The 25000-nt window shown below is 44.0% G+C and overlaps 2 protein-coding genes across 11 annotated transcripts in view; one reads left to right on the top strand and one right to left on the bottom strand.

The window, feature by feature from the left end:
- The window catches only part of slc1a7b (solute carrier family 1 member 7b), a 46720-nt gene extending 31598 nt beyond the window's left edge, over positions 1-15122 (bottom strand). For 2 of the 10 annotated variants that reach the window (XR_014119056.1, XR_014119057.1), the window contains exon 1: positions 4579-4989. Coding sequence is in view for 8 of the 10 variants with exons in the window: in XM_081704308.1 (XP_081560434.1) it covers positions 4579-4713 (135 nt within the window). In the remaining 2 variants the exon portion in view is untranslated. Of the gene's footprint in view, positions 1-4578; positions 4994-10533; positions 10598-15052 lie in introns of those variants that run through there. The other 8 variants (XM_081704311.1, XM_081704313.1, XM_081704309.1 and 5 more) reach the window with 6 other exon arrangements.
- A 5569-nt stretch (positions 15123-20691) lies between these two features.
- LOC113592122 (protein shisa-like-2A) overlaps positions 20692-25000 on the top strand; it is a 14334-nt gene continuing 10025 nt past the window's right edge. The window contains exon 1 of the mRNA XM_027032878.3: positions 20692-21240. Within this exon, the coding sequence (XP_026888679.2) occupies positions 21059-21240 (182 nt within the window). The 5' untranslated portion in view covers positions 20692-21058. The remainder of the gene's footprint in view (positions 21241-25000) is intronic.

Genomic DNA, 25000 nt, shown 5'->3' with positions numbered 1-25000 from the left:
AAGGAAGGTTGTCTCTCTTTGATGGAGTCTTTTGCTTATTTCACTGAAAGGAATACCAAGTTGTAGCTCTATAAGAAATGAGGTCCATTAGTTCAAGGCCAGCACTTTGTCTGATTGCTCAGATGTGTAGACCACGGCACATTGCCTTTAATGTGAATTCCTTTCTTACGTTGTCTAATGCACAAACACACGCTCAGACACTGCTGTACGCGCACTTGTCTATAATCATAGATATACCATCATCCAAACATCCAAACTATCCACTCAAGATCAACACAAATGTTTATGACTCTGGGCGCATCGCCACCTAGTGGAACAAGCGCTGAAATGGTCATGCCCTCGTGTCTGGTTAAAGACAATAGTTGTCAGACAGAGGACCTTGTTCGCCTGCAAATGAACAGAGTGGTTGAGACTGCTTCCGTTTTTCAAGGTCCTATTGCGCGGACCTCATAAAGAACTGCACAGCCTGGCACCCTGCAGCCCGTCTAGAAGCCCTCTTTAGCCTTATTTACAGTTATTTACTCTGCTGCTGTATCAGTTCAGCTAATAATTCAGCTCATAATTAACTCTGCTGTATCGCTGGGCCTTCACAAAAAATGTGCCAAATGGACTGAGCTGAGGAAGCGTGTGATGAAGGTATTGTGAGATGGCTGATCTTTAGAGTCATTCATTCCAGCAAGAAAGGGTTTGATTTGGACAAATTAACATCTATAAAAATGGATAAAGAAAGAATGTTCATATTTTTTTCAGTCTAGTGATAGACATTTGCACAAGGTTGAACATTCCTGAGTCCCCTGCATGACTAGACCTTGAGTAGACGAATACATATTTGTTTAAAAAATGTGTTGATATAACAGTGTTCATATAGCAGTGTTGATATAGCAGTACTGATATAACAGTGTTGATATAGCAGTTTTGATATAGTAGTGCTCATATAACAGTACTGATATAGCAGTGTTGATATAACAATGTTGATATAGCAGTGTTGATATAACAGTGTTGATATAGCAGTGTTGATATAAAGCAGTGTTGACATAACAGTGTTGATTTAAAGCAGTGTTGACATAACAGTGTTGATTTAAAGCAGTGTTGACATAACAGTGCTATGTTTTCATAACATTACAGTGAGAAGATGTGCTTTCTTTCTGATAAACACATAAGAGTCTCTCAGATAAGAATCTCTCAGTGACTCTCATGTAAAGAGTTTCTCAGTGAGCTTCTCACATAAGAGTCTCTCACATATGTGTCTCTCAGAAAGTTTCTTGAGTTTCTCATGTAAGAGACTCTCTCATAAGAGTCTCTCACCTAAAGAGTCTCTCAGAGAGTCTCTCACATAAACAGTCTAAAGCATCTAAAGCAGCTTAGCTTGCTAATGACTTTGAATGGTACCATTCATGATTTCAGTGAGAGTAGTGTGGGATGAGTCTGTGGTCTCTCTGACTACACAGCTGATCTATAGATAGAGGTACATGTTGATTCCTTTCTGGCATCTTCTATATCCCTCTCTTTCCCTGCCCTCCCTCTCTCTCTTTCTCCTCTTTTTCTCTCTCCTCTCTCTCGCCTCTCTCTCTTTCTCCCCTCTCTCTCTTTCTGCTCTCTTTCTCTCTCTCTCCCTCCCTCCCTCTCTCCCCCCTCTCTTCCCCCCCTCTCTCTCTCTCTTTTCACTTCCTCACCTCTCCACCACCTTCTCCTGCTTCGTCTTTCTGGTATGTTCTCTTTTGCGTGTTAAACATGAAGGAAACACACTGCCTGCCTGCTCTGTCTCTGGTTCCCACACCTTCCTCCACAGTAACCAGTACAGTAACCTGCGTTCCTCCACCCTGAAGTAACTCCAGCAAACCTCTCTCATTCTGCTCCTTATTTTTCCCTGAAGGTGGTCCAGTCTTTTTTTCTTGTATCCATGGTGACAGAGTGCACTTTTCACAACTCTTTCTGTGTCACAGCTGACCTGTAGGTCCCTTGTATGTGGTTTAACCTTGGAAAAGTTGATTTGAAAGAGGCTTGAACTCTTTATTTTGCTACAGTCATTTCCTGTGAGAAGTACTTGGGGCACAGCAGTAGATGCGAAGAATGGAATCAGGACTCTAAACGTCCGCGTTGTCCACGCGCCTGATGGATGCTCTCCATCCCGATAAATAAAGAATGCCCTCCCGCTGCTCAAAGCAAACGCATGATCGGCGTGTGGACTTGTAGTACAGATGGGTACCAATTAAAATACCTCATTGACGTTTAGCCTTTGAATTCACACTGTGTTCGTCACCACGTCAGGCTGGACACCTTGTAAGACATTCTATTACTCACAAAAGCAGAACTGTCTTGAATAAGAGATTTTCCAATTTAATCGTGGCCATCTTAATCTCATGCGTGGTGCTCGTTCACGGTTCACTCACATGCCATTAGGATCTTTGGCACATGCTTTCTAATTTCTTCTTAATCTGGTTGAAATGGAAGAAAATGTCTTCTGGGGGCTTGAACCTGCACAGGGCCTTAATGTACAGTCATTAAGAGCATTTGTGGGATTAGACCATAATCCAGCTCACAATCGCCATGTAGTACATTTATTTTTAGGCAGAGTACTACGGGTTTGGGCTGAGGCAAGCATCGCACGCAGACCGCAGACGGAAAGACCACCACAGTTTGTTTGGAACCATTTAGAATGTGTTAAATATTCCCCCTTTTACCCCAAATTTTCTGATTTTAAATTCAGCATATATGCTCTTAAAGGCTAATAAGATTTCAAACCACAGAATGGTTGTTTTTATAATCTGACATTTTCTGATTTTTCACAATCTAATTTAGTAATGTTGGTTTATTGTGTTTTTTGTCACGTGAACGTCATTTTTAGTGTGATGTATGCCAGCGGGTCAAAATGACCAAAATGGACTTTAATAATATCCTGCTAAATCCAAGAGTACAGTTACTGCATGCAGATTCTCAGTGCATCTCCTGGGCTGAATATTGATTGGTTAGAGAGCATAAATGTAGGTTTAGGGTTTAGTGAGTAATACTTTAAAGTAACAAACCAGTATACAATAACAAACCAGTGTACTCTACAATAACAAAGCAGTGTACAATAACAAACCAGTGTACTCTACAATAACAAAGCAGTGTACAATAACAAACCAGTGTACTCTACAATAACAAACCAGTGTACAATAACAAACCAGTGTACTCTACAATAACAAAGCAGTGTACAATAACAAACCAGTGTACTCTACAATAACAAAGCAGTGTACAATAACAAACCAGTGTACTCTACAATAACAAAGCAGTGTACAATAACAAATCAGTGTACTCTACAATAACAAAGCAGTGTACAATATCAAACCAGTGTGCTCTACAATAAAAACCAGTGTACAATAACAAACCAGTTTACTCTACAATAGGAAACTAGTGTACAATAACAAACCAGTGTGCTCTACAATAACAAACCAGTGTACAATAACAAACCAGTTTACTCTACAATAGGAACCCAGAGTACAATAACAAACCAGTGTGCTCTACAATAACAAACCAGTGTACAATAACAAACCAGTGTACTCTACAATAACAAACCAGTGTACAATAACAAATCAGTGTACTCTACAATAACAAAGCAGTGTACAATATCAAACCAGTGTGCTCTACAATAATAAACCAGTGTACAATAACAAACCAGTTTACTCTACAATAGGAAACCAGAGTACAATAACAAACCAGTGTGCTCTACAATAACAAACCAGTGTACAATAACAAACCAGTGTACTCTACAATAACAAACAAGTTTACTCCTCAAGAAGCTTTCCATGTGAAGAGACCAAAGGTTCATTTAACTCTGGATAAGATCTGGGAGCATACACAAAATAACCATATAAATACATCTGGATAAGATCTGGGAGCATACACAAAATAACCATATAAATACATCTGGAAAAGATCTGGGCGTATACACAAAATAACCATATAAATACATCTGGGTATCTAATTTTATTCCCTTTGATTATGAAGACACTCATATAATGTGGCCAAAATTTTTTATTTTAGTTAAAGGACTAAAAGTAAGAAAAAAATCACAAATGGCTGTAAAAATTGACCACTGAGATGGAGAGAGGTAGGGTAGTATGTGCTGAGTGGGGTTGAGTAGGGCTGTGTTTGGGACGGAGAGAGGTAGGGTAGTGTGTGCTGAGTGGGGTTGAGTAGGGCTGCGTTTGGGACGGAGAGAGGTAGGGTAGTGTGTGCTGAGTGGGGTTGAGTAGGGCTGCGTTTGGGACGGAGAGAGGTAGGGTAGTGTGTGCTGAGTGGGGTTGAGTAGGGCTGCGTTTGGGACGGAGAGAGGTAGGGTAGTGTGTGCTGAGTGGGGTTGAGTAGGGCTGTGTTTGGGACGGAGAGAGGTAGGGTAGTGTGTGCTGAGTGGGGTTGAGTAGGGCTGTGTTTGGGACGGAGAGAGGTAGGGTAGTGTGTGCTGAGTGGGGTTGAGTAGGGCTGTGTTTGGGACGGAGAGAGGTAGGGTAGTGTGTGCTGATTGGGGTTGAGCAGGGCTGTGTTTGGGATGAGTAGGGTGTAGTGTTGGGTATGTGGACACACCCCGGGAGCACTAACCTGCTCAGAGAGCTGCTGGGAGCGAAGGAAGAAGCCCAGCAGGCAGCCGATGACGACGGCCAGTACGGACAGGATGAGCAGGCCATTCTGCTGACACACACCCCTGACCCGCAAGCACACGGCATCCAGCGCCATCGCCTCGTCCAGCAGGAACCCGTCCCCCGAGACACACCCACCAACCGATGCACGGGTCTGACAGAGGGTAGCAGAATGACAGAAAGAGCATCAGAACCGTCAGACCGGCAGGGTAAGGAACGTGGATCCAACACTCCCCAGTTGAGCCCGTGACGGTTACAGTTGGGCAGCTATCCTGTTTGGCTCTCTCTCCAACTCTCTGATTTTCTCTCCATCACTCTCCTTTTTTTGTTTCATGGCGTTAATCTTTTCAGTCACCCCACCCCCATGAGCCCTGCCCGGTGAGGCGTGCTCCTTCAAACACAGCGTCTCTTCTCTGACCAATAGAAATGCAAGGATGGTGGGTACCGGGACAGGGGAACAGCCAGGCAGTCTGGAGGAGGGGCTAGGGAGGCACTGCCATCGCACGCAGAACCTCAATCAGTGGGTGGGTGCGTGGCGGTGTGCTGGCTGAAAGTGATGATCTGATGATCAAAGGCTGCTGATAATAAAACATGAGGGTGGAGGGTTATTTTGACCCAAAGATGCCAATGGTTCACACTTCTCATCTACAGATGGCAAAATAAGCAGAGAAGTGAAACGTTCCCGTTTAGAAAATACAAAGACCGATTGCCATGTCTTCCTTTCATTTCAGAGCTATTAGACATGGTCAGCAGAGAGGCTGATGATAAACAGAGATGTGGGGACTGGGGATTAGTGTGACATTACTGCTACGGTGAGGAACCTGAGCAGTAGAGAGGAGAGAGCAGGCTTCATGGGGTTTCAGTGCTCCTGTGGGCAGAGTAATTACAGCAGCTCCACTCTGACCTTTACTAGCTATTTATCAGACATACAAGAAAACATGAGAAACCAAAGTGATATATTTAGGCACAAGAAAGGCAAACAACATCCATTTCATACCTGCTATCAGTACAAGTCCTAAAGAACTCTGCAGTGGGAAAGCCATTATACTGACCATTATACTGGCCATTATACTGACCATTATACTGGCCTTTTTACTGACCATTATACTGGCCAATATACTGACCATTATACTGGCCTTTATACTGACCATTATACTAGCCTTTATACTGACCATTATACTGGCCATTATACTGGCCTTTATACTGACCATTATACTAGCCTTTATACTGACCATTATACTGGCCATTATACTAGCCTTTATACTGACCATTATACTGGCCATTATACTGGCCATTATACTGACCATTATACTGACCATTATACTAGCCTTTATACTGGCCATTATACTAGCCTTTATACTGACCATTATACTGGCCATTATACTAGCCTTTATACTGACCATTATACTGGCCATTATACTGGCCATTATACTGACCATTATACTGGCCATTATACTGACCATTATACTGACAGTGCTGCACTTCAGGTGTGTACTGATGTAATGTGTATACTAACTGTTTATTGTTGCATACTTTGCATACTGGATACTGTGTTGTGGATTTGATTTGGAATGGATAAAATTGCTCTTTCCACTTAATCACCCATAATAACAAAGTGAAAATGTGATTTTAGAATTCTGAAAATAAATATCAAAAGCTGAAATCTCTGATGATTGGAATTTGTGGATGGTGAAAAACGCCTGAGATTCCGATCTCTTAATCCGTCCTGCATGACTGTATGATGAGAGTAAAAGTCAGAGAGGCTCAGTGTTGATGTGTGAGGCCAACTTTCTTCTGCATCCTGATCCCGTCTCCTGCTTTGCACAGTGTGCTTCCAATTGTGCAGGAAACAGAGATTCCTCATGGCCTGACATGCTGTTCGTTAACAGGGAGAGCTGATCCTGGATCAGCCCCCAGATGCATGATAAGCCCCAGGACAGCATGAGTCTAATCAGACTGTACAGCTCAGCTTACAGGGCTCATTGGCGGTGGACAGCTCCTTCCAGAGGGCTTCATTAAAATGGTAGTGAAATCTTCTCTGTGGTCAGGAGGCCAGTAAAGAGAGGCCGTGCAGCACAGGGTCATCTATTAGTCACAGACAAGTACTGCACAAGTCTGAAGAGGAATATGGGAAGTCCAAAATATCCACAGCGGAAGAGACGGATCCACTTCAAACCTTTATGGGTTAGCAAGACAGATGGACAGATGGACAGGTGGATGAATCAAGTGGACTGATGGATGAATGGACTGATGGATGAATGGATGATAGGATGGGTGGGTAGGCTAATCTGACAGAAATGGACAAATAGAGAAAAATGTTTCCATTGTGTAGAGGAAGAGATGTTCTTGAGTCACTTTGTAGGAGTCCAAGTTAAGTCTCGAGTCTCTGGGGTGCAAGTCTGAGTCAAGTCTCAAGTCTCTGGATGATTCTGAGTCCAGTCTCAAGTCCTCCATAAAACTTTTTTTTGTATCATTATTTACAGTTTTTAATCTCGTTTATTTATACCCTGGAGGTCTAATGGAAGTCCTGGAGACATTTCCCTGTACCTCCAAACCTGGGAGGTATGAGAATTAGGAATTAGAGGATGAGAATTGGGAATTAGAGAATGAGCTGACTCAACAGTTAAGGTCAGAACACAAGTAAGAAAGTGATTTTCATCCCTCTCATGAGGACCCTACACACTCAGACTGGGCACTAGAGGACTAATTTAAGAGCTGCTCAGCAGGTCTTTTTGTAATTCACCAATCATATTGGAACATTTCAACTGTCTTACTTGTGATCCCATCACAGAGTTCTCAGATCCACATTCACACAAGCCGAGTGGTGAGAGCAGTTGAAAAGGTTAGGGCAGTCATTTTCTGCTGTCTTCATGCACTCTGAGATTGTGACCTTTCATGAGATTAATCCCTTATTGTCTCTCATGACATTTCAAGCCGAATGCTGTAATTGCCTCAGTTTAAACTGAAGTTAGTAGAATAAAAGGCAGATTTCAAATTCTTGTGTGAGTGTAACGGGTTCTGAGGGCATTTAACAGTGAGACAGATACAGTTCTAAAGTACTAACAGAGTGACAGTAATATTGGCAGTAGTCACAGTAGTGGCAGTAGTCACAGTAGAGGCAGTAGAGGCAGTAATCACAGTAGAGGCAGTAGTCACAGTAGAGGCAGTAGTCACAGTAGAGGTAGTAATCACAGTAGTGGCAGTAGTCTTAGTAGAGGTAGTAATCACAGTAGAGGCAGTAGTCACAGTAGTCTCAGTAGAGGCAGTAGTCACAGTAGAGGCCGTAGTCACAGTAGAGGCAGTAGTCTCAGTAGTCACAGTAGTGGCAGTAGTCATAGAAGAGGTAGTAATCACAGTAGAGGCAGTAGTCACAGTAGTCTCAGTAGAGGCAGTAGTCACAGTAGAGGCAGTAGTCTCAGTAGTCACAGTAGAGGCAGTAGTCACAGTAGTGGCAGTAGTCTAAGTAGAGGCAGTAGTGGTAGTAGTCAGAGTAGAGGCAGTAGTCTAAGTAGAGGCAGTAGTGGTAGTAGTCTCAGTAGAGGCAGTAGTCTCAGTAGTCTCAGTAATGGTAGTAGTCTCAGTAGAGGCAGTAGTCTCAGTAGAGGCAGTAATATTAGTGGAGATAGATGATCTGGGTTAAACTCTTATGGCTCAGCGCTGTCGTCTGTTGTTTTGATCCTTTATGAACATGGAATGACGCACAAACTAATCTGTGTCTGACCCAAATCCACTAATTCAGGTCACTTTATCCTTCAAAGCCTGCCAAGCACACACAGGCACACAAAAATTTTCTATGTCACAATCATATAGACATTATTATTATTATTATTATTATTAATAATAATAATGGATTGCTGAGTTTTCATGTGTCTGTTTTTGATGTGGCTGTTCTTTGAGGCATTGGAATAATTTAATAAGTATGCTGTTTAAGATAGTGAATGAGAGAGAATCAGGCACAGAAATAATCAAAGTGTGTGTGTGTGTGTGTGTGTGTGTGTGTGTGTGGCTACATGGAACAGCTGGGTTTTCAAATATTTTTAAAAATATGTTGGCAATCATTTCAGCAAGTATCCTATTGCATGCAGAGTTTGTGCATTGAGCACGTAATGAATTAATCATATTAGATCAGTTCAGTGATATACCTAGTTAAGCATATTAGATTAGGATCAATGGTAAACGGAATTAAGCATATTAGATTAGGTTCAGTAGTTAACTGAATTCATTATATTAGATTGGTTCAGTAATACACTGGATTAACTATATTAGTTCAGGTTCAGTGGTAGACTGAGTTGAGGTTAACATGACTAATTGGAATACTCCCGCCTGACTGTTCACTGGGATGTTTAACATGAAGTGCCTATGTGGGATAAATTAGCAGTCAAATAAAGTCCTACATGAAACAACATGTTCCTTGTCTCTGACTTCATCATCAACTAGTGAGATCTGAGCTGAAAGAGCATGTCTGTGTGTAGGCTTAAGGAAAAGGGCATAAAGGTCGTAGAGGCATGGTGGCTAAATCGCTAGGGAAGTGCACCACGGAGAAGGTGTGGCTAAATAAGCCCGTCTGTGTAACATACTGTAACGCGTCTGTGTAACATACCATAACGCGTCTGTGTAACATACTGTAACGCGTCTGTGTAACATACTGTAACGCGTCTGTGTAACATACTGTAACGCGTCTGTGTAACGTACCATAACGCGTCTGTGTAACATACTGTAACGCGTCTGTGTAACGTACCGTAACGCGTCTGTGTAACGTACCATAACGCGTCTGTTTACCATACCGTAACGCGTCTGTGTAACGTACCGTAACGCGTCTGTTTACCGTACCGTAACGCGTCTGTGTAACGTACCATAACGCGTCTGTGTAACGTACCGTAACACGTCTGTTTACCGTACCGTAACGCGTCTGTGTAACGTACCGTAACGCGTCCTAAACAGAGCTGACAACAAAAGGAGCTGTGGGCAAAAGTTCTGACTTTTTCTGTTCTTATTCGCATGCTTGTGTGTCTGCGCTGAAAATAAGACGTCTGTGGGTGTCTTACAACCTGCAGTAGAGGAGAAACAAAAGGTTTTGTGTCTAGATTGTTGCTGTAGCTGGTGGAATATTAACATTTGTAATAGGTGAGTCTATGAGGACACTGTTCATGACCAGCAGAGCCTGGACACCAGCAGCAGGGTCCACAGTTAGCCTGGGGGGTCTGGCTCTTCTTTCAGCACCCCAGTGAGAAGATCTACTGCCCTGCTCTGATGAGGAGATGACAACCGGTAGTCTCTCTCCTCACGGGCTCTGTTCGAGGCTAAAGAAAATAAATTTCCTTAATTGCTTCCTCTACCAGGAAAAAGGTTTTGAATAGAGCATAATGGTCTGTTCAGAGGAACTGAACCCTCTCTCATGGTTCACGGAAGCATTCAGTGGTAGCTGATGTACATTCCTAGTGACTAAAATTAAGATTCTTTTTTCCCCCTTTACGACGATGCAGTGTAGAGCACTTGAAGCTCTGTTAGAGTTTTTACAGAACATCATTGGAGTTACAGCTCAAGAAGACTGTCAGTCACAGTCTCTGAGGGACTGCAATAGCCCCTCAGTAAACTTCACTGGATTTCTTATGTGGGACTGATGGATCTAAGAGCCATTACTAAGAAATGCCATTCAAGGATTCCACAGGAAGTGTGGGGAGATCGTAGAGTTCCTATGGCAGGAAGTGAGTCATGCTTAAAGGTGCCTTATAATGGAAAACCTGTTTACCTTGGCAGAGGTGAACAAGGAGAGTTCAGTACATGGAACTGATGCGCCATGAACCCCAAACTCTGGTGTCACCTCCTTCAAACCTAAGGAGGACCGGGTTGGAAAATGGGCCAGTTCCAAAAGTCCTGGTCTTGACTGATTAAAATGCTTAAACGCTCTTTGGCTCACCTCTCACAGTTAGCTTGATTGATGCTGACCTGCTGATTCTGTGTGAGCCACCATGATGTATCACCTGTAAACCAATCAGAGCAGAACTCGTCAATTATTCATGAGCACCCAAAAATGGTTGTAGAAAAGAAAATAACCAGCTCGTTTCATTCTAGGACCAATTTGATTCTAAAATGAATAAAATTAAAAATGAAGGCAGTAAAACTATTATATATTGTCATATAAAAATAAAGGATATATATAACACCTCTCTAATCCAACATATTTTAAAAACCCCTCTCATCAAAACATCCTTAGGGCTTCACTCTTTTCATCTCTGAAAACCTTCCACATGGAACCACATGGAAGGCAATGACACAGCTTGTTGTTATATCAGAGTGATCTGGAGACAGTATCTGGTGGCGTGGGGTCTGGGCTGCAGCGGATGTGGTCTGTGTTTATTGGCTCTTATATAACAAGGCTGTTCCATTTAAAAGGGTCCTTCAAATAGGAATCCTGCCATGAAGACTAAGAGGTTTCTGAGAATTTTTGAGGATACCGTCTGCGTATCCGCAACATTCGGTTGCCCACAGTCCTCTGCTCGTGTTCTCTGTTTATTATAAATCATAAGAAACTGTTTTTTTTTGTGAATTTCAATAAAATCCACTTTACACTAATCAAATCTTATATCTTATGCACGGAAAAAACACACCGTTGAATCAGTGCTTCTCATTACAGAGGGACCACTTGAGGTTCCATTTATTTGCTCGGTACTTACAGTGAATTTGGAAATGTTCCAAGGGTGAAAGAGAGAGTGTAAAGAGACAAATGGAATAAAGAACATTAGGGTTTTGGTGATGCAGCTAGACCGTTGGACATGCCTTCTGTATTTGTGGTCATTGGTAGAAGATGTGGGACACATTCCCTCTCCACACTGCCCTCTGTTGGTGCCTGGGAGTGCTGCAATGCCCTGCTCATATTTCACAGTCCTCATGGCTTTCAGTGGAGAGACGATGGAGTGCTGGATTCAGCCGCACTGAGTGTGTCTCTTTTCCTGCCAGACTCACAGCAGGGTTGTCATGACCCAAATGGAAGTCCAACACCAATTAAGTCAGCAGCAGACAGAGCGAAAAGGAGACAGGCCAAAAGTCCAAGTGCACCAGGGCCATATGTAGGAGTGTGTGTGTGTGTGTGTGTGTGTGTGTGTGTGTATGTGTGTGTGTGTGTGTGTGTGTGTGTGTGTGTGTTTGGTGAGGGTGGGGAAACAACTAGAGAGACCACACAAACAAATATGATATCTTGTTAAAGTCTTAAAGTCTGTTAGCTGATATTAATATTTTAAACATTGTTTATTGGTATTGTAGTTGTTGCTCTTATAAATATGCATGTATTGTTATTGTTTTTTATTATTATTGTTATTATTATTACTGTTATAATTTATTATTATTTTTTTATTATCATTATTATTATTATTATTATTATTATTATTATTACTGTTTGTAACGTTGCTGCTGGCCCGGACGCACAAACTCCCTTGACAACGTGAAACATTTAATGACAGTAAACACATACAACAAGGGTCGCACACATAACACCGACGGAAAACATGACTGTACACTTAACGTTAAACATAGACCACCGATACATTAACATACGATTACACAAAATAACGTTACGGCTAGAATAAGCAGGATCGGCACAGACGTGGCGACAACGACCAACAAAGTGCGCGCGCACGGACCAGGCTTTAAATAGACACGAGACATTAACATTAAAGCCTGTGCACGTGTGTGTGGTTACAACTCAAACAACGTAACGTGACTTATGCGGGAGGCGTTATCATTGTTATAATAATAACAGTTTATTATTATTATTATTATTATTATTACTACTATTATTATTATTATTATTATTATTATTATTATTGCTACTATTACTGCTTGCACTGAATATTTGCTACAAGATATTGTGACTATATACTGTTACATACAATCATGTCAATAAAGCCATCTTGAGACACACACGTGGGGGGGGGGGAGAGAGAGAGATAGAGAGAGAGACGGATAGACACCCGGGGGGCGTTGCAGAGCCTGGTTTGTTATGTTAGCTTTATTAAGTGAACTGACTAACTCGGTACACTCCAGCCCTGCAGAATTAAAGCTGCTCTGGATGTGATATCCAGGCTGAAAACAGAATTTGAGCTGGATGCAGTGCTGAACTGCTTTTACAATAGGCAATGTTGGGAATATCAGATTAAAGTGTTCCTGATGGACAAATGTCACTTATTTTTCCAAATTCCCAGGACTAGAATCGGTCATAAATAGGGATGGAGTTGTATTCTTTGCTTTTGAGGAAATGAAACTTGATCGGAGGGGAATTGTGTGGAATAATTAAGTTGTTTTTAATGCAGTGAAACCCTATAATATAAACCACAGAAATAAGATTTACAAAATCAAAATGCTTGTCTTTGTTATTATTGCTTGTTTAATATTAGTGACTTAAAATGAATTTATGTTGGCATTCACATTTATAATCTTATAGTTATGCAGGATTCAACACTACTCAACACCACGAGCACGTAGGACGTTTATGTATAAGTGTGCCATGCACTAGACTACATGGTCAAGGACCCCGCCAGCTCCTCACTGTACTCCTCACATACCCGCGCTCCTCACTCTACTCCTCGCATATCCGCGCTCCTCACTCTACTCCTCGCATACCCGCGCTCCTCACTCTACTCCTCACATACCCGCGCTCCTCACTCTACTCCTCACATATCCCCGCTCCTCACTCTACTCCTCACATATCCGCGCTCCACACTCTACTCCTCACATACACGCGCTCCTCACTCTACTCCTCACATACCCGCGCTGCTCACTCTACTCCTCACATACCCGCGCTCCTCACTGTACTCCTCACATACCCGCGCTCCTCACTGTACTCCTCACATACCCGCGCTCCTCACTGTACTCCTCACATACCCGCGCTCCTTACTGTACTCCTCACATACCCGCGCTCCTTACTGTACTCCTCACATACCCGCGCTCCTCACTCCACTCCTCACATACCCGCGCTCCTCACTGTACTCCTCACATACCCGCGCTCCTCACTGTACTCCTCACATACCCGCGCTCCTCACTCTACTCCTCACATACCCGCGCTCCTCACTGTACTGCTCACATACCCGCGCTCCTCACTGTACTCCTCACATACCCGCGCTCCTCACTCCACTCCTCACATACCCGCGCTCCTCACTGTACTCCTCACATACCCGCGCTCCTCACTCTACTCCTCACATACCCGCGCTCCTCACTCCACTCCTCACATACCCGCGCTCCTCACTGTACTCCTCACATACCCGCGCTCCTCACTCTACTCCTCACATACCCGCGCTCCTCACTGTACTGCTCACATACCCGCGCTCCTCACTGTACTCCTCACATACCCGCGCTCCTCACTCCACTCCTCACATACCCGCGCTCCTCACTGTACTCCTCACATACCCGCGCTCCTCACTGTACTCCTCACATACCCGCGCTCCTCACTCTACTCCTCACATACCCGCGCTCCTCACTGTACTGCTCACATACCCGCGCTCCTCACTGTACTCCTCACATACCCGCGCTCCTCACTCCACTCCTCACATACCCGCGCTCCTCACTGTACTCCTCACATACCCGCGCTCCTCACTCTACTCCTCACATACCCGCGCTCCTCACTCTACTCCTCACATACCCGCGCTCCTCACTGTACTCCTCACATACCCGCGCTCCTCACTCTACTCCTCACATACCCGCGCTCCTCACTGTACTCCTCACATACCCGCGCTCCTCACTCTACTCCTCACATACCCGCGCTCCTCACTGTACTCCTCACATACCCGCGCTCCTCACTGTACTCCTCACATACCCGCGCTCCTCACTGTACTCCCCACATACCTGCGCTCCTCACTGTACTCCTCACATACCCGCGCTCCTTACTGTACTCCTCACATACCTGCGCTCCTCACTGTACTCCTCACATACCCGCGCTCCTCACTCTACTCCTCACATACCCGCGCTCCTCACTCTACTCCTCACATACCCGCGCTCCTCACTGTACTCCTCACATACCCGCGCTCCTTTCTTCTGCTCCAGTTCGGTTCTTAACTCTGTGTTCGAGTCTCTGGTCTGATGTTTCCTCTGTACCAGGAACAGACTGTGACTGTTAGATGGTGTTTGAGATGGCATGACAAGCATAAGGCAGGTATTGAAGATCAGGCCATCTGAGTTGGAGCTGGTTACTCTCCCCTCCTCGGTCATATAAATCAGGTGCTTCAGGAGATCTAAATGATGGTTTTGGACGGCACCGACATTACTTTACCTAACCAAAGTTTTGTCCAAACCATGCTTATTAAAACCTATGTGAAGCATAATCAGTACAGAGAGCCCAGGGCTTGTATTTGTTGAAGTAACCTAACAGGCTATGCAATTATCTCAGTTCATGTCAAGTGTAGATGCAATTAGAAACAGAAAATTAGACACACAAAAGATAGACCTACCTCTAAACGGCCGACGATATAGACCAGGAGTGTTTCTTGAGGACCTGTCCTACTGGGGCACACACAAGATTATCGGGGCACAGCTCGACCCCTTTATGTCTCCACTCAGTTGAAGGGGCAGAACCGTGCGCGTGCTTTTTTAAAGGGTCCTCTCTGCTTCTGCACCAGCCTCCGTTTAGTTTTTCCCTGCTTCTCACCCCTGTGCCCTACTGCATGAGCCTCTGGTGCAATAGGTAGTGCAACCGTTCAAAAGAATACCAAAAAATATCAAATAAAATTAAATACCTGGAAGAATCGCGCTGGATACATATAGATATGTATAGTGACAGCAGTGGGATGGAAGCGAGAGGAGGCGGGTCAGTAAAGAGGTACTCTTTATTTTCTATCGGTTTGTCCCGATGGATGCACGTAACCTCAAACACAAAATACAGAGGAGCTAGTCTTCCTCTAGACAAATGATTAAACGTTGTTCGACGTGACGTAGTAGGACCATTAATATGCAGCTCCGTCTCCTGGGATCTGTGGGTTGAAATAGAGCAGGGAGTGAATGTGGAACAGGTGAAAGCAATCAGTAGTCAGGGGACTGGGAACGGGGCAGGTGCGAGGTGTAGTCCTATATATATATATAATATATATATTTTTTTTTTTTTTTTTAATTATGATATTATTAATTTATATGTCACCATTATATATATATATCTATATCTATCTCTATCCCTGTTACAATCTAAATAGCCATGATATTCTTGAGCCAAGATCAAGGCAAGTCTGTATCAAATCACAGAACAGTGTGTGACACCAGTCCAGTCTGAACGATCACAGAACAGTGTGTGACACTAGTCCAGTCTGAACGATCACAGAACAGTGTGTGACACTAGTCCAGTCTGAACGATCACAGAAGCACTCATGTGAGCTCTGGGTGTAACTGCATGCAAAGGAAGTTTTCACCTGGATGAAACATTCAGGTTTTTTGCTTTAAGCTTGCTCCTGTCCACTTGTTCTTGTTATTGTTATTGCAACATTCAGGTTTCTTTGATGCTGAGAGGTCTTAGCAGGTCAAGATTACTGCACAGTGATCACTTGAGCATGAGAATGGCTGAAGAAGCTTTGGAGGTTGCCTGCTGCATACGACATCAAAAAGCTGCTCAGATGATGATAGAGTGAGGCCTTGAGATGCTTTTAATGCACTTTTCAAGGTCTGTACCATTCTGAGACTGAGACTAAGAGTGCATTCTCTCGGCAAGGCCATTTGTTGACAGAATGGTGTTGACTTAATGCACTGAACTCCATTAGCTTGCATTCTAGTGACACAGTGGTCCCTTGTTACTGTCAAGTTCCTCCGGGTAGCCAAAACAGCTGAACATCTCAACAAGTTTCTCTGATGCCTTCCTTGTAGTAGTTGATTACATGACAGCAATTTCAGGCTAGTTGCTTGATATCTACCACCACCAAAAATAGTCTTTCCTCCAGCAGACCAATGAAATCCACACGTATTCACTACCAAGGGATCTACCAAGGGTGGTTGTAGAAGCGCAGGCTGTGGTACGCGTCCAATTTTCTGTCATGAGGAACATGACTTGGCTTTCATCTGCTCATCCAGACCAGGCCACCAAAAATAGTTCCTTGCTGCTTAGAAATAACTCCTTCATTTGTACCATACCACAGAGTCCAGAGCGAGTAGCTGTTGTAAGACTTCCCTCCTCAAATGGATGGAAAAACATTTTTATTGCTGTCGTGATACCAAAATTTTGGTTTCGATAACACTTCCAGGTCATGAATTTCTAAACTGATACTGAAATGATACCACACCATAGTGCTATCAGGATACCAGATGTTTTGTTTCAATACTGATAGCAAGTCAAAGTCTTCATACATTATGAAACTCCTCAATTATGCATCTGAACAACATTAAAATACCTATAGGACAAACAGATTTCTAGTATATTGTATTTTCCACAAACCTGGATGTTGCAGCAGTTTTGTCACAGAACGCTGGCCACCTGGGAGTCATGTGATTTAGCCTTCCACGTGCAGTGGGAGGGCTGTTTTGTTTGTAACCATATCTGCACCTTTATGTACACAAACCCTTGTCATTGTGTGCAGTGTGTTGGTCATTGTTGATGTAGCGTGTAGATGTAAATCTTAGCGTCATCATTGTCAACAAGTACTTTTCATCGTTAAAGGTAGTCGTGTTTATTGTTCTGTTCAGTGTTAATCGTTAAGTGTTTTCACATGTATTGCTTGTGTTATATGTGAGTGCCTTTATGTTTTATGTAATTAAATGTTCGTCCGTGTGGAGAGAGTCTGTGCATCCTGCTCCATACCCTTCGGCACTCGGGCCAGCACATTACAATTTTGAACATAAACAATCACTTGTAGTTATATTAGTTTAGCGGCATTTAACATTTGATCTTTAAGGAACTCTGTGATATCAATCGGCCAGTAATAAACCTCGTTGTTTTCACTGATGTTAGTCTTTTCCCCAGATAATGCTCTCCCAGGTAGCATGTGGAGTGGGAGGTTTAACATACGGACCATGTCAGTGGTTGAGTTCATCTTCAAAAACATCCATTTTTTTATTTGCCTGAAAAATCAGATATTTGGGCTACAATTATGGGACAAAGGCTGAGTTAGGTGAAAACAGTAGATAATTGGGCCTGTAATTTTCTCATGGAGGGAAGGAGAAAAACACCAACATTTTGGATTTGGACAGAAGTAAAATCACAGAGGAGCACCTACAAAAAGACCTACATTACATGTAAATGTAATGCCATTAAATTAATACGGCTATCAACGACATTTCCAGTAGGCTATGTATAAATATGTATATTACTACTGCAGAGAGATTTTTCAAAGACTGTATTTCTTTCATGGAAATAACAGAGGAGGGAACTCATCAGCTCTCATCTGTGGGTCTTTGAACTCCGTGATAAGGTCAGGATGTTTGTCCGGAGGCAGGTCCAGAGGCTTAGCCATAGGAACAGGAAAGGCGGCGTCTCTCACACCAGGAACAGGAACCAGATCAGGATGGACGGCGTCTCTCACACCGGGAACAGGAACTGGATCAGGACATGCAGCGTCTCTCACGCCGGTAACAGGAACCGGATCAGGATGGGTGGCGTCTCTAATGCCGGGAACAGGACCAGGATCAGGATCAGGACGGATGACTTGTGGGATAGCCACGGGCACTGGTGGGGTGACCCTGGAGGAACACACAGACACAGAACCCTCTCGGCGGCTCCCAAGGCTCGTGCAAGTGATAGGGAGCTTGCAGTTGTGCTTTAGTGCGCATCAAGTACCAAACCATGGATTGTGTGTGCATTAACTCCGCCTACTCATATCTTGCACTGCAGGCTGCTCCCCCCTGCAGCATTGGTCAAGACAGGTAGACTCTCGGCACTTACCTGGAATCTCATCGTTATCTGCTTCTTCCAGGAACAACAAGATTGTTGCCCATGTACCTGCAGCTCTGGTTAGGGGATGCTGAGATGTAAATAACTCCGACTGTGTGGAAACAGCTGGAGTTTCGTCCCAGTGAAACCACCTCCCAGAGTCTCACTCTCTCGCTGCGTCCTTGTTTGGCTGTTCATTCTCTAACGTTGAGCGGTAAGGACGCGGACGCATGTGCGGACAGGAGTGAGATTTAATAGGGGCAAATCCAAAATCAGAATCGTTATAGCAGTCCAGGGTCATAGAGCCAACACGGAGAGCACGGGGATACATGAGTAACTAAACACAAATGCATTGAAGCCTAACAATGAACAGCCAAAAACACAAGGATCAAGACAGGGTTTAAATACAAGAAACAAAAGGTAGAAACGAGGGACAGGTGCAAGCAATCAAACGAGTGGTGGAGAAAGCGAAACTAAGACATGGAACCAAAACACAAAAGACAGGGAAACCACGGAAGCTGGAACCTGGGAGGGACTAATCATGACATCAGGATGTTTGTCCAACAGATGTTTGTTCAGATTTGATGTGTTGTAAAACAGTGTTTGCACAACAGTGTTGCAGTATTTAACAGGCTCTTCTTCTTCATATCCACTTTTAGGCTGAAATATTTCCATATTCCCCTTTGTGTCGCCTCTTTGTCAGTTACCAGTATATGGTGCAATATGGTGCAACATTAACAACCAGTGGCTTCCATCACTTCTGAGATGGCCTTCTCTGTGCCCTTCCACACGTGCAGATAACAGCAAAACTACCCAGAGGTGAAGGTCGATGATTGAGTTTCACTTTTGTCTTCTGACGTAAGGACATATGTTTTAGACACTCAGGTGAATGGAGGAGTTGGGTTGTCAACGGATCATCTGAGGGTGAGTTGGGTCAGATGGAAAAGGTGTAGTGAGTCTGTCTGGAATGATTTCCCCTCTCAACTGGTGGCAACATGTCGGCAACTCAAAAACTTGATGGGGGACACCAACGGTGAGGGAACCAGTCAAGCAGGAGAAGGAAGCTTTCTGAGCTTGGATGGTTCGTAGAGCTCCTGGTTTTTTGAATGGTACCAAGGGATGAAAAAGGTTGTGGCTTCGGTAGATGCAGAAAAAAATTACAGGCCATGGGAGGAGTTTGGAGAGGCCATGGACAATGACCTTCATGGACACCATCCATGCTGTGCTCAGAACTCTTTGAGGAGCTTCTTAAACCTAAAAATATTCCTTCTATGAGGAAGGACCAAGGACTACATGGTCAGATTCCATATTCCTGGCCAAAATCACTGAGGTAGAATGCTCCACACTGGCCAAGCACCAGGGCTGGATGGGATTCGTCCAGAATTGCTGAAGGCCCTGGATGAGGAGAGGCTGTCTTAGCTGACACACCTCTTCAACATCTCATGTACCTTGGAAACGGGACCAGAGAGTGTGTGGAATCTATAGAGATATACTACTTCTCAGCCTTCCTGGGAAAGTCCATGCCAGAGAACTGGATAGGAGACTTCATCCAATTGTCGAGCTTCAGATTCAGGGGGAATAACACAGATACTTTCCTAGCTGTGGAATGGTAGAGAGAACCTCCCCGACTGGAGGAGTTTGAGTATCTCGGGGTCTTGTTCTCCTGCCACAGAAATCTGTTCAGATGCAGGATAAGAGCACTTTATTCAGTGTGTTGTTAAAACATGTATGTGCTGCCCCTGACTCCTCTGCTGCCCCTGACTCCTCCGTGTTCTATATGATATTACTTTTTTTTTCATGTATGTGTTCTCTGTCTGTAGCAGTTTTGTAATTGCATACTTTTATGCATTCTTTAAAAAACAAATAACAACAACAAAAGCATTAAAAATACCAGGTGTAAATGACTATGTATTTTTAAAGGTATTTTTTCAGCTATGCACTTGTGACCAGATATCACCTTTACCGTCGTTACTTCTAAATTCATCTCCTTTTTATTCCCACATATTGGATGCCGCATTTAGTACGTAAAGGTTGACAATATTACTAGAGCTACATGTTTTACGTTTTTTGTTGTTGCTGTTTTTGTTTTGTTTTGTTTTGGGGTTTTTTGTCACAAATTTTGTCACACATTTTTGAAATCAAAACGTGCAGCAGTTTAAAACATGTTAAAACGTGCAGCACAGTAAGGAAAGTAACATCTGAAATTGAACAAATGTCCTTATTTAGTCTGTTCAGCAGTGAAATGGACGGTGGACCAAAACGCAGCGCGGTTTCCTTGAGAAGCCACTTACTGAATGTTTTCGCAAGCTGAGAGCAACACAGGAGGAAAGAGCAAGGAAAGGAGTGTCCAACGGAACAAAAAGGCGGACACGCATTAGACATCCACAGCTGACCTGTTATTCTGCGTGTTTTTTTCCTTTGAAGAGACTGTTATGATTTAATATCAGCAAACGATTGTTGCTACGTGACCACCGCAGAAGAGTCGGAATGGCAAACAGAAGAGCGCAGAACCAGCCGCAGTGATGTTCGTCTGTCACTTTGGCAACTTGGAGAACCCTTTTCACTTTAGCACTTTCGCCCGCAGACTTTCCGCTCTTTCAGTTCGGTAGCGAGGATGACTTCGCACTGCGCGAGTTACTACAGCACAGACAAAGCTTTCGTCAACGCCTTCACGTGCCCGAAACCGGACGGCGACGTCACTGCTGCGTTCTGCTGTGGTTTCAACGACATAAAATACTGCTGCGATGATCCCAACAGTTTTTTCCCTTATGAATACGGATACATGTGGTGGCTGAGGTAAGAAAGCGCTTCATTCAGCCTGTTCAGACTACCAACTCCACGCGCGCAAAGCCAAAGCTCCAGCGTGCAGTAGCACGCGCGTCCGGTTATTACCGGCGTGATCGGCCGCGTGTGTGATGGACAGTCCGCGTGGGTCTGAAGCTGCTGTGTGTGTTTAGCGGGGTTTTAGATACATTTCAGTTCTAACACAGATCTTAGGGGTTAACACATATGTCGATGTTTGATTAAAATTCCGTTACGCAAAAGAAACACTACTTATGTTTGCTGAGATTCCCACAGAAGCCCGCGAGCCGCTCCTGTATCCCTGCTGCCTTTAGTCGTCAGCCTTTAACATCGCGTCTGAGACCAGCACGTGGTGCAGGGGTCGGAGCACAACATCCCCGGAATTTAAAACGAGTTGAGCTACTTCCGACAGTTCTGCTCAATTATACATTAATGGCCCTTTCTATGGGTGCCGGAGTTGCCTTTGAAAGCACGGGATACAACATTTACGCTTCTGCGTCTGCACTGCATGTCTGCGTGCACTCCAGGGTGCGTTTGTCCATCTGGGGAGCCGAACGCGGGAACAATTCCAATCATACACATTATAATCCCTTCATATCACAGTCATCTCAGCAGAACTGTGGGATTGCAGAACATTGGGTGTAAACTAGAAGTAAAGACACGAAGCAAAACTTCCTGAATTAAAAATTAATTATGAAGTTAAAGCTTATAGATATATTTTTATAATTTTTTTAAATATAAATTGTTAACAAGGTCTATGTCAGTCTACCCTGGGACTGTCTGAACCAATGTATTTAACTTTAAGAATGTTTCTAATGTTTCAAAAAAGTCCTATAAAACACTTCTCAATGCATTACAGATAAAAAAGGAGATGATAATTGAATTTACGTCAGATTCAGTATCCGAGATGACAATGTGTAAACAGTGTAAGATGTAAGATGGACATTTAGTGTAAGATGGACATTTATTCTGTGACACTTGTAGTTTAATTTTGAAAGCTGTGACAATCAAATTGGATTACACTTTCTTCTGATGCCTCCTTTATGTTATGTAGAGATGCACACTGATAATTGATCGGTGATCATTGAAACTGGTGAAACTCAACAGGGTTAAGATTAGAGTTCAGGATTAGGGTTTGGTTTTGGGTTGAGGTTTGTTAAGGGTTAGCTTTAGTAGAATCATGCACTTGACATGCAGGAGACATGCAGGCATCTACAAGGGACCATCAGAATAAAGTTTTAGGATGAGTTGCAGCCCAGTACTGGTGGGCCAAGTACTGGTGGCAGTGATGAGGCGGTTGGGCCCATCTGAAGCGAACACTGAGACGTCCTGAAGTTGCTCAGTACATCCAGCCATACAGGGGTTATTACCTCATCCAGCCATACAGGGGTTTATTACGTCATCCAGCCATTCAGGGGTTTATTACCTCATCCAGCCATTCAGGGGTTTATTACCTCATCCAGCCATACAGGGGTTATTACCTCATCCAGCCATACAGGGGTTTATTACGTCATCCAGCCATTCAGGGGTTTATTACCTCATCCAGCCATTCAGGGGTTTATTACCTCATCCAGCCATTCAGGGGTTTATTACCTCATCCAGCCATACAGGGGTTTATTACGTCATCCAGCCATTCAGGGGTTTATTACCTCATCCAGCCATTCAGGGGTTTATTACCTCATCCAGCCATACAGGGGTTATTACGTCATCCAGCCATACAGGGGTTTATTACGTCATCCAGCCATTCAGGGGTTTATTACCTCATCCAGCCATTCAGGGGTTTATTACCTCATCCAGCCATACAGGGGTTATTACCTCATCCAGCCATACAGGGGTTTATTACCTCATCCAGCCATTCAGGGGTTTATTACCTCATCCAGCCATTCAGGGGTTTATTACCTCATCCAGCCATTCAGGGGTTTATTACCTCATCCAGCCATACAGGGGTTTATTACCTCATCCAGCCATTCAGGGGTTTATTACCTCATCCAGCCATTCAGGGGTTTATTACCTCATCCAGCCATACAGGGGTTTATTACCTCATCCAGCCATTCAGGGGTTTATTACCTCATCCAGCCATTCAGGGGTTATTACCTCATCCAGCCATTCAGGGGTTTATTACCTCATCCAGCCATTCAGGGGTTTATTACCTCATCCAGCCATACAGGGGTTTATTACCTCATCCAGCCATTCAGGGGTTTATTACCTCATCCAGCCATTCAGGGGTTTATTACCTCATCCAGCCATACAGGGGTTTATTACCTCATCCAGCCATTCAGGGGTTTATTACCTCATCCAGCCATACAAGGGTTTATTACCTCATCCAGCCATACAGGGGTTTATTACCTCATCCAGCCTTTCAGGGGTTTATTACCTCATCCAGCCATTCAGGGGTTTATTACCTCATCCAGCCATACAGGGGTTTATTACCTCATCCAGCCATTCAGGGGTTTATTACCTCATCCAGCCATTCAGGGGTTATTACCTCATCCAGCCATTCAGGGGTTTATTACCTCATCCAGCCATTCAGGGGTTTATTACCTCATCCAGCCATACAGGGGTTTATTACCTCATCCAGCCATTCAGGGGTTATTACCTCATCCAGCCATTCAGGGGTTTATTACCTCATCCAGCCATACAGGGGTTATTACCTCATCCAGCCATTCAGGGGTTATTACCTCATCCGGCCATACAGGGGTTATTACCTCATCCGGCCATTCAGGGGTTATTACCTCATCCAGCCATTCAGGGGTTATTACCTCATCCGGCCATTCAGGGGTTATTACCTCATCCAGCCATACAGGGGTTTATTACGTCATCCAGCCATTCAGGGGTTTATTACCTCATCCAGCCATTCAGGGGTTTATTACCTCATCCAGCCATTCAGGGGTTTATTACCTCATCCAGCCATACAGGGGTTTATTACGTCATCCAGCCATTCAGGGGTTTATTACCTCATCCAGCCATTCAGGGGTTTATTACCTCATCCAGCCATACAGGGGTTATTACGTCATCCAGCCATACAGGGGTTTATTACGTCATCCAGCCATTCAGGGGTTTATTACCTCATCCAGCCATTCAGGGGTTTATTACCTCATCCAGCCATACAGGGGTTTATTACATCATCCAGCCATTCAGGGGTTTATTACCTCATCCAGCCATTCAGGGGTTTATTACCTCATCCAGCCATACAGGGGTTATTACGTCATCCAGCCATACAGGGGTTTATTACGTCATCCAGCCATTCAGGGGTTTATTACCTCATCCAGCCATCCAGGGGTTTATTACCTCATCCAGCCATTCAGGGGTTTATTACCTCATCCAGCCATACAGGGGTTTATTACGTCATCCAGCCATTCAGGGGTTTATTACCTCATCCAGCCATTCAGGGGTTTATTACCTCATCCAGCCATTCAGGGGTTTATTACCTCATCCAGCCATACAGGGGTTATTACGTCATCCAGCCATACAGAGGTTTATTACCTCATCCAGCCATACAGGGGTTTATTACCTCATCCAGCCTTTCAGGGGTTTATTACCTCATCCAGCCATTCAGGGGTTTATTACCTCATCCAGCCATACAGGGGTTTATTACCTCATCCAGCCATTCAGGGGTTTATTACCTCATCCAGCCATTCAGGGGTTATTACCTCATCCAGCCATACAGGGGTTTATTACCTCATCCAGCCTTTCAGGGGTTTATTACCTCATCCAGCCATTCAGGGGTTTATTACCTCATCCAGCCATACAGGGG

The sequence above is a fragment of the Electrophorus electricus genome, chromosome 21, assembly GCF_041902795.1.
Source record: "Electrophorus electricus isolate QZ-2024a chromosome 21, ASM4190279v1, whole genome shotgun sequence".
Classification (NCBI taxonomy): domain Eukaryota; kingdom Metazoa; phylum Chordata; class Actinopteri; order Gymnotiformes; family Gymnotidae; genus Electrophorus; species Electrophorus electricus.
Note: the sequence above shows the minus strand (reverse complement) of the source record. Positions and strands in the feature narration are given on the sequence as shown.